Here is a 10,734-nt window from a genome sequence, read left to right as displayed (position 1 = left end):
GACACATACTAAAACATTTCTGAAGTAAGTGCAGAAAAATACAGAAACAGTGTTTCATTCAGTCTTGGAGGCAGTGAGCTTCTTGCGAAATGTCATGTTTGTTTTTCAAAAAATAAAAAAGAAAACATCCCATTAAACAATCAACAAATACATAGACTGAGTTCTGTAGAAACACAGATGACAGGTGACAGACAACACCTGGGAACAGACAATACCTGGGAAAAAACGTCCAGACCACAAATTTCTATATTCTGTACATTTATTAGTATATTGAGTACATGAATTACTATATCAAGTACATATATTACTATATTGAGGCCACAAAGTACTGTTTTGAGGATACATAGTACTATATTCAGTAACCATATTTCTATACTGACACCACAAATTAATATATTGAGGCCACGAGTTATGAGAAACTTAACTTATATCCTAAACATATTCATTTGTGGCCTCCATATATTAATTAATAGCCATGCCTTATTAAAAAATAATCATCGTGTCACCTTAGGGGCTCCGTATAACGTAAAGGTTCTGGTCGTAGTCGCACTGTTACTCGGTACCGTATCGAACAGTGGCATCGGCCCTGACTCTCAGGCGCACGTACAGGATCCCTCCGTCCTGCCGCATGCGTCATCAGCCTGTGTGTGAAGATCCAGTTAAAAGGCTTTGAAGCCTCGGGGTAGATTTTTAGAGAGGATTCCCCTCTGCTGTCCCGCAATGGAGGCCATGGAGACGGACATGGATCTGGATCTGGTGCAGAAATTCAGCTGCATGGGCACGACGGACAAGGACATTTTAATCACCGAGTTTCAGAGGCTGCTCGGGTTTCAGCTCAATCCCGCCGGCTGCGCCTTTTTCTTGGACATGACGAACTGGTGGGTGCCGCGGTGTTCAGCCTTTACCAAACTCAGCCTTCCAGTGAAACAGCAGCCCGCTCTGCTAACTTAATAGAAAGTCTTACAGTAAGAAATGTCGTTACATATACTGTGCCACATAATGTCTTCATTTGTATTTTAGTCGGTTTGGGCTTAATTAAAGCCATTTCTTGTTTGTCCCTTTCCAGTTAAGTGTTTTGAAATGTTTTAAAGTCTGTGCATGGTTTGTTATTGACGGGGCTGAAGTCGACTTCTAATTTGCCAGCTTCTTGTTCGAATATTCCCGTTCCACCTTAAATGGTGCAGCAGTCACATGTAAGTGAAGCACCATTTAAGGTGGAACGGGAAAATTCCAACCACAAGCTCACGAATAGGAAGCCAACTTCAGCCTCGTTTGTTATTGTCCAGTTAGCTAACGCTGGCTAGGGTTAGCTAACTGACAAAAATTCGGGTCGTTAGCTAAATTAAATTTAGGTACTTGATAAAATAGTGTTAACAGTTGCACTTGTCTCCGACGTGGCCACAGATATGTTTACTGCCCACTGAATAAAATTCTTAGTTTTTAATGTTTCTTTAACAAATTGTGTTAGCTAACTAAGATTAGCTAAACTGGCTTTACACAGCGTCCCACTGGTTAGCTAGCTCGGCTAACGTAAACTAAGCGGCTAGCTGCTAATGCAAGCCTTTGCGATCTCCGTTTTATCTACACGTTGGTGTTTTAAACTGGTCGATATTGGCAAGATAAGCAAATCATGTCTCTAATTTTAGTCTAAAACTATAGCTGTGTGGAAATATAATCATATTGAGTCCCAACTTGTTGCTGGCGACCAGCTTTCCCCATCTTATTCAAACAATTCCGTTCTACCTTAAATGCTGCAGTTGCATTCTGCCAGCTGTCCAGCGTCCCGCCTGTAACTGCTGTACTATTTAAGGTGGAACGGAACCTCGCGGCGTCCTAGCAGATTGCTAACGTTACCTGTAGCTATTTACATAAGCAAGTTAGAACAGCTTACAATCGTATGCAAAGGTTTGTGAACCCCTAGTCAAATTACGTGAAAATAAGTACATATCATCTACAGAGAGCGCATTTTAATGCGCAGTTGTTTTGTTTATTTGTTGAATTTAAAAAAATTACCATACTGGTTTGCTGAATTTTACAATATGTTAATAACAGATAGAAATTATTCTTTACAATTTGCAGAATAACATGGCTTATTTAAATTTGTTTGCTGTAAAGGATTTGTTAACTTTTTACTTAATGCATAAAAATAAAAAAAAGAAAGAAACGAACATGTAATATGACCAAACTTTTCCATATGACTCTGTATTTCAAAATATGAGTCACCCTTGTTGTATTACATAATATTTGATCAACGTTTTGATATTTTAACAGGTAAGGTTATTTTGCTTGTGTAAATGCTTCATTTTTACAGGTCAGCATGACTGATAAATAACACGTTACTCAAGAAACATGTTTTCCTCCATAATTTTTAACAGCGCCTATTAGAAAACTGAACTGACATGTAAATGTATTGTATTTATATGTAGGTCACAATATGTACCACACAAATATAGACATTTTATTTGTTGTCCAAAATTATTAGTGACCTTGCACATGCCCCCTGAGGTTCTATTTGTATTGTTGAAAGTGGTAAATGGGCAAAAAAGGGGAACAGAGTTTTCTTTGGGTAATGACTTTGTAATAACTTTCTGTGAGGTAACTTTTAGAGGCATTAAACACAGGTTCCTATCACCGCCACTGTGAACAGTTCTGACTCTGAATGGAGCATCATCAGACCACTCTGATTAACTTTGTTTACATCTTCATGATTTAATTACACAGACATTTTAAAAAGGCAGTGAAAGTCCCCTTGTTCTTTATTGGAAGGTGCAATCATTAAGCTACATTATAAACGCACTGTTACTGTAACGTCAGCCCATCGGGCCGTTTGAGATTAGATAAGCCTGAACAGTCGAGGAATTTGACTCTATATCAACACGTGTGTGTGCCCACTGACCGTTGCCGAAGATTCAGTCTGTTCCAAAAAGGGAAACTACAGTTTTGAGTTTTGCATAAAGTTGTCTCATCAGCTGTGAAATCTTAATTCATATTCGCCTTTATGTAAAAAGCTGTGGCCTTGGTTACATCAAAAACCTCCAGCTAGACATTCAGTATTGCATGAGCCCTTGGAGTAAATGGCAAATAAAACTTTAATAATGTTTACATGCTACAGCAAACTCTCTTAAGATAGCAATGAAAATGGTTTTGCGCAATATGGGCCCTTTAAAACCCCTAACTGCTCTCTCTCTCACAACAAACAGAGCCTGATGGACACATCTGCTTATGCTTTTTGCTGCATAGTATTTTTTATCTTTTTAGGTCTTGAAAAGCCTTTTCAAAATTACCGTACAATCTTCAAAAAACTACATATTGAGTTCGGTAACTTTTATTGCTTGACATTTTTTAAAAGACTCTCATTACTTAATTAACCATCAAAATAATTAGTAGATTATTGCATTACTAATATATTCAATACAGATGCTGTTTTATCATGTGTTCAGTGTTTTTGTTTGTTCAGCCCATTTAATGTTATGTTTTATGCTAACATACTTTCCAGGTTTCTGAATACAGAAGTTTTCCAGAGATTAAATTTTATTGTTTCATTCTTCTGTAGGAACCTGCAGGCTGCGATTGGAGCTTATTATGACTTTGAGAGCCCCAGCATTACAGCTCCATCGATGTCTTTTGTGAAAGATGTGACTATTGGAGAAGGAGAGTCCATTCCACCAGATACACCTTTTACCAAGACCTGGAGGATACAAAACACAGGTATCGCTTTTAAAACTCACGATGACTCAAGGTAGATTCTGATACAGAGCTTTTCAAACTAGGGTCTTAAAACTTTTACCTCCTGGAAACACAGGAACTCAAATATTGTAGAAATTAGGGGTGTAAAATGCAATGTACCATATGTATTGTAGCAATGTATCATGATCATTATTGTACAAAACTCTGTCACATTGTGTCATATGTTTTTATGTGTGTATTGTAGATATCATCAGTACTTAAAGAACACAGAACAACTGCGTGTTTCATTACAAAGAAAGAAGTGTTTGTAGTGAAGCACCAAAACAAAAATCCCTGGCCGAAACTGAAATAAGCAGAACAATTGCAGTTATGTAAAATGTAAAACATGTAAACATAAAAACTATGAGGTGATAAAATCCACATTTCCAATGGATAAAATCTGTATCAGTATTACAAAACTGTGCTGACAGTGTATAAAAACAGTTTAAAAAACATTATAACAGTATGTAGGGTACTGAGTGTGCCCATGAAATCCATTGTCGGTCATTCAAAGCAAAGAATTCAATTTTTTAATTTATTCTTTGTGCTTTAGCTGCCATTTATAATTTTTTTTTTTTGTCATTTCAACAACTGTAGCTACAGATGGTGTTGGCCTGCCTGCAGGAATGTTCCTTTCAGCTTCTGTTGTTTTCCTGTTTGCTGCGTGTCGAGCAGGATGTCATTCAAGTATCAGAACTGTAGTGGAAAAGTCCCTGTACAGTCTCTTCATACCCGGGATGAACAGTGTTTATAATTGCTTGTCTGACGTTTCTTATAGAATGTGAAATAGTTCCACTCAGCTGACTTTTTTATTCACTGTTTATCTGCTGCTGCTCAAAGTGTTTCAACTGGTCTGTGCTGACTGTGCAGGAGAACAAAGGGGGAATAAAACAGCTTTTTAATCAGTGTTAGATTTACTCTGTGTTTAATCACATTTGGATTCTTTGTTGTGGTCCTGTGTTTGAAATGTTTCACTGTTATCAACAAATGTTTCAGTCGTGAAATTTTAATGCACCTCTAATAATTATCCTGTTAAATTATTTTTAGTGCTGTAAAGTGTTGGAAACATTGAATTAAAATCATTGTACTTTGGCAGCATTTTTTAAATGTAGCACTACTGGTACCATCACAATGCGTACTGTGTATCGTGAAATGGTCTTGAAGTATCTTTCTGAATTATCTATTTTTGCCACATCACTCACCCCTATTTGGGGCTGACATGTTCTTATGACTCATGACTAGCACATTAGATGAAGGGCACTATAAAGCACAGCTTTTGTTTATTGTTTCTGTGCTGCTAAGGCACACATCTGAATGGATCAGACAGAACTCCACTGTGCCACTCTAAATTTTTAATATTGTACTTTTATGATGTGAAATGCTCCAATATGAAAACAGAAGCATTAACATTGACATTAACTTGTCAATATAAATCATTATTTCATGGTGTGTACTTTTTTTGGCATAGATGGAATTGAGACACCACCGTATTCCACCCAACCAGATTTCGAATTTACTGAATCATTACATCCCTAATTGCAATTTTAGTTTCATTTGATCTTGTAATGTTTTGATAAAATGTTTCCAATTTGAGATGCTAGCCTTGCAGAAATGGCCCCTGCATTTGCCCACATAATTATGTACCTTTTGTGCTGCAGGTTCAGAATCCTGGCCACCGGGAGTGTGTCTAAAGTACATTGGCGGGGATCAGTTTGGCCATGTCAACTTTGTAATGGTACGTTCACTGGACCCTCAGGAGATGTATGATGTCAGTGTGCAGATGCGCAGTCCTGTTGCTCCAGGAATGTACCAGGGACAGTGGAGGATGTGCACAGCCACGGGACTCTTCTACGGAGGTATTCTTAAGCATATAGAGGAACATAGAGGCCTTTCTGTGGTTATGTAGGGTATTAATTGCAGGATTCAGAAATGACTGAAGGGATTTTGCCCACTTCTACTGTGCCCTTGGGTCACTCCATGGGTAATCTGAGTCTCACACACTCTACCCACAGAGGTATACGAACAACGTGATCTACTGTATGCTAGAATGGAAACGACTGTTTGGGATTTAGTCATTTTCATTACATCATGGTATCACACAGGCCAACAAGTCGGTGATGTTCTAACACGTTTTTTAGGGAATTTCGGGGAAGAACGTTGGAAACTGCCTGCGCCACAAAGACAGGAAATGTATCAACATTTGCAGTCTTAACGAGTGCCTGCACACCTTTGCTAAGTTCTGAAATATGTCACCCAAGTGTGTACTTTAAGAAAACCACACAGTACAACATTAGCTCCATTTCCATCCAAAGGATTTTATGTGCAAAAATGTTGTCAATGTAAATTGTCTGAAAAAATTTTATGACTGATGTTTTCCGTTCAATTTTAGCAGATAAATTGGTTAATGATACCTGCAACATCACAGAAACGTACACTGGAAGCTTTTGATTTTTTTGAGAAAATAAATTTAGTGTCATGACAGATTTTCGTCACATTCTTTGTACAAAACCTATTCCAAAAAACAAGTAGATAAAATTCAGATAAAAACAGAAAACAGGCAATACACTGTGACCTGTATTTAAACAAAAACAATACAAAGATAAGATAATTTAACGTTTTATTTGATCCGCTTTATTGTTTCTTTAAATGTACACTCATTCTGAAATTGATGTCTGCAACATGTTCCAAAAAAGTCGGGACATTCATTGATCATTTTAGAGAAACAGAAATTGTGAGGTGTAGCATAAGCCAGTCAGTGGACTCAACAATTCTGTGTAAAAACTTTCTGTGAGGCAGATTTTAGAGGCATTCAACTCTTTAGACAACTGGTTCCAATCACCACCTCAGTGAATGATTCTGAGTTGGCAAGTTTCTCCAGAATGGAGCATCAGACCACACTGAATGACTGTTTGTGTCTTTATAACTACGTTTACACGTAAATTGTGTGGAAATTTAGAGTTCACCTTTTAAAGCATTCTCTCACCTTTATTTCTTTTGCTGCAGATATTATATGGGTGATCCTGAGTGTGGAGGTCGGGGGCCTCCTGGGTGTGACGCAGCAACTGTCCTCCTTCCAAGCCGAGTTTAACATGCAGCCTAACCGCGACGTCCAGAAAGACTACAACCCCTTCGCCTCCCCACAGAAGAACAAGCAGAGTGGTGACCATGGCAACAGTCTCCCAGATGGCGGCCTTAAAGACCCAATGCAAACAGAACAGAATGGACTGTCGAATAGCTCTGTAACTTTAGCACCAGACAACATGCAAAACAACTCATCAGTAGTTTCATATGATCAGGTGAGTTCAGCGGGCTGGAGACAAATTAGATTGGATTTATAGATGTTAGTGGCCTTGTCTCTGTCTTTGGAAGTGTGGCCAATTATCGGGCTTGTTCAAGATGAATTATGCTTGCTTTTATTCCAATTAAGCAGAGGCACACCTGATTCCGCTTGTTTAATCAGTTGGTCTCAATCTTCAGACAACTAGGCTGGGTTTCCCAAAAGCATTATAGCACAAAGATGTTTCCTAAATGGTAGAGCGAGTATCACAGTCTCTCTGCCAGTTGAGATGATCTTAGCATTAAGATCTTTTTGGGAAACTTGGCCCAGATTGGTTGTGTGAGGTGTGCTTCTGCTTGGTTGGAAAGAAAATCTGTGACCATGCTGACCATTTCTGAATCACGTTAGTGACTCCTGGTCTACCCAAAAAGGACGAGGCTCGTAAAAACAGACATGCATTGTTTCGAGCCAAGCTGTGATCGATCTGCACAGTGCCACGTTAAGTTGATCAAGCCTATTGTGTTGACTTGTCATGCGGGGCCACTACACTAAAATGTCTTCATTTTATTCATTTATTTATTGCATGTGCTACCCTCTAGAAATAAATATTGTATGTCTTTGTATGTAATGCAGATGGATCTACTCCCAATTTCTTTTTTTTTTATCCTCATCAGCATTAGCATGGATATGTACGTGAGTATGTCCCAGAGTAGGCCCCATATTTTGCATTTCTATTGTTTTCCATGAAGTTATGTGGTAAAAAGTTAGATATTTAAGTGGTTAAAGTATGTACACCTTACATGTATGGATGTACTGATTCACAAAATTCATACATAAAATACAGCGTTGTCTCAATTCAATGTTTTTTGATACAGCAGAAATAGGGAGTCCTTGAAAATCAGCCTTACGTTAATGTTTTCATTTTTGGTTCATTAGAGCATCCAGCATTATGAAAGTACAGCATATTATAATAATGTGCTAAACACAACCTAATTTATGCTTATGAGGAGGGTGCTTTTCCTCCTTGCTCTCAATATTGAGGTAAGAAGGAAGCGATACTGTAAGAGGAGGGAGGGTCTGTCCTCATTGTGGGCTTGTTTAATTATTATTTTGCAACATGCAGTATAATCAGTATCAAAATGAGTTTGTTGAATGTATTGTTCAGTACATGTGTGTTGAATTGAGAGGCTTGTATTGAAAGATATACAAGAATACAATATGTTGTGTTGTTTCACTCCTAATTGCAAGTTCTTCTAACTGAAGATGTTCTCTCTCTGTTTATTTCAGCAGCCTACGTATGGACCATACCCGTTTGGAGATTCTTAAAGCAAGATGTTGATCATTCAGTAATGAATGAAACTGTGGCCTTGTGCTCACTCTGTCTGGAGGGAGAAGCATAACGCAGAATTCTTAAAGACACTTTGACGAACTGACTTCCCCTCCCGCCCCCCTGGCACCATCATCATTATAATGACCAGGATTTTGTTATTTAGAGTTTTTATACCCAGGGATTTAATAGCGGCCCCCCTGAGTATGCATGTGTGAATGCTAATTTAAGAGGAGTGCTTGTAGAATCAATTTTTAAGAGAATTTTATGAGGGAGGGGAAAAACTTCCTTTTCTTTGTTTTATTTGACACTTTTAATGGGAATTCCAGCCTTTCAATTCAATCACTGAGATGTAAACAAAGTTGTTTGGTGTGGTTTGATATTTTTTTTTGTTTTTTAAACAGTTTAATTTACTATTTAAAACCATTGATGAACGTAAACGTGTCGTCTGACTTTTTATGTGTTCATACTGATGATGGTAAAATAGGAAGGAATCGTTTTTCTTTGGGGACTATTTTGGCTCATAACACTGTGCATGTACCACTCCACCACAAATGGATTTTTAAAAAATATGTTTTAGGCCAAAATCTTGGTACAACTTTACAATAAGACTGTCCTTAAAAAGGGTTTATGAATGGTTTAAAAGTAATTTAGTTTAGTTTGTATAGCATAGTTGGTTATATCAATGCCCTCCACAAGGCAGACTGGGGTTCAATTGCCCTTGCCCTGGCTAGGCAAGCACACTGTGCTATACCAGTAGGAGTCCTTGGGCAAGACTTCCAGCACTACATTTGCCTGCCTCTGTATCATGATTACAATTGTAAATCGCTCTGGATAAGAGTATCTGCCAAATGCTGTAGATGTTATGCAAATGATGAGTGATTGAGAAGAAAGTATGAGCAACCAGCAAGATCTGAGGTTTAACAGTGTAGCTGAATGTGGGCTTATTATTAGGCAAGCATCAGGCCACTGTTGCCATTTTTATGTGTTGTAACTGCTTATTGTGATTTTTAAGGTGTGTATGACCTGATTAATGACTATTAAACTCATCTACCTTTAAAAGGGCAGTCTTAGTCTTATTAGTGCTACCAAATCTTGTCTAATGACAATATCTCAAGCATGAGGCAACATATTCATAACCATTTCATGTAATAACTTCTTGTGATGTCACTTTTAGAGGCATTAAACTCTTCAGACATCTGGTTCATATCACCACCGCTGAAGTTTTTTTGGAATGCCCCATTTCATATCAAACCGCTCTGAATTACCTTGTTTACATTTTAATAAGAATTAGAAATGTTGGTGGAATTCCCCTTTAATTTCCAAGCTTTCATCAGAGACGATGATGATAATTGCCAGTGAGGGTTTGTACTAGGATAAGGTCAACCGTTTGATGCTACGCTTACTGTTTTAACTCTCTGGTAATGTAATAGCTCAATGGGGGTTACATGAACCATGCTTCACTCACTGGCAAACTGCATTGACAATCAGGTTGAATATTCATAGTGGATCGAAGGAACGTTCAAGTAAGAACCATTCATTGCTGTGTTACAAAAGGCTGGCAACTTGTTTTAGGCCGGGGGGTGCTAAGAGTTTGCTTGTGCAAAAAAAAAAAGTGCCACTGAGGAACAAGCCATGTGAAACAATTTTGTTTGGCTTACTCATTTACTGATCTTTACTTGAATTTCTATTTTTTTCCCTGTTTGAATTTGATTAGTGGCAGTTTTGATAAAAAGAACAATAGGCAATGCTACACTATTATCAGCACAGTCTGAATCACTGCAGAATGATCTGTCTGGGTTCACTGCAGACATGCTGTTGTCTGTCTTACCAGCAGAGGGAGCCAGATACAAGAAAGTTAAGCTGGTAGGCTTGAAAAGAGCTCCTTGTTTGACTGTCTTTGCTGTGTGATACTGCATTTATTTCACTTAATCCCACTGCCTAATACTTTGCATTTAAATGTAGTTTTATTTATTAGATGAATGCTGATTGCATTTGCTGAATGTAGTTTACTGTTTTTATGAAGTTCCGTTGCTGTCATTTCTGTAGCCGTGCAAGACTGACCCAGGGAATTAAAGACTTACTTAAGCTTTTGAGCTTCTAATGTTGTTTGTTGCTATGATATAGCACTGTGTAAAAGTGAGAGACCACCCTTCGTTCAGTTCACTTCCAGTCAAAGCAGCCATTGTGTAGTCAAGAAGCCCTCACAGAGAAAAGGAGACAGACACATCAAACAAAGAAGCTGCTGGTGTTCTAAAAACAATAGACTGACCAACCCAGAGTTCAGAGCTCAACAACACTGACTCTGTTTAGGATTACCTGGATTGTGAGAATCAGAAAATGCAACCAACTTCTAAGACTGAACTTTGGGGGTGTGAAAATATATGAAAGCAAGTCTCCTGAA

At 38.1% G+C, this 10,734-nt stretch overlaps 1 protein-coding gene across 5 annotated transcripts; it reads left to right on the top strand.

The window, feature by feature from the left end:
* Window positions 1-601: 601 nt before the first annotated feature.
* On the top strand, window positions 602-10,423 carry LOC118822112 (protein ILRUN-like). 5 transcript variants are annotated; one of them, XM_036590970.1, is made up of 6 exons: window positions 602-878; window positions 3,554-3,708; window positions 5,385-5,582; window positions 6,730-7,022; window positions 7,637-7,696; window positions 8,294-10,423. In XM_036590970.1, exons 1-6 carry the CDS (start codon window positions 721-723, stop codon window positions 8,327-8,329), a joined length of 900 nt encoding a protein of 299 aa, XP_036446863.1. In that variant the 5' UTR covers window positions 602-720; the 3' UTR covers window positions 8,330-10,423. The 5 variants fall into 5 exon arrangements, with proteins under 5 accessions (XP_036446863.1, XP_036446862.1, XP_036446861.1 ...); XM_036590969.1 differs by having other exon boundaries at window positions 8,291-10,423; XM_036590968.1 differs by having other exon boundaries at window positions 7,637-10,423.
* Window positions 10,424-10,734: the final 311 nt, after the last annotated feature.

This window comes from Colossoma macropomum, unplaced genomic scaffold, assembly GCF_904425465.1.
Source record: "Colossoma macropomum unplaced genomic scaffold, Colossoma_macropomum, whole genome shotgun sequence".
Lineage (NCBI taxonomy): Eukaryota > Metazoa > Chordata > Actinopteri > Characiformes > Serrasalmidae > Colossoma > Colossoma macropomum.
This window is presented reverse-complemented; position numbering and strand designations above follow the sequence as displayed.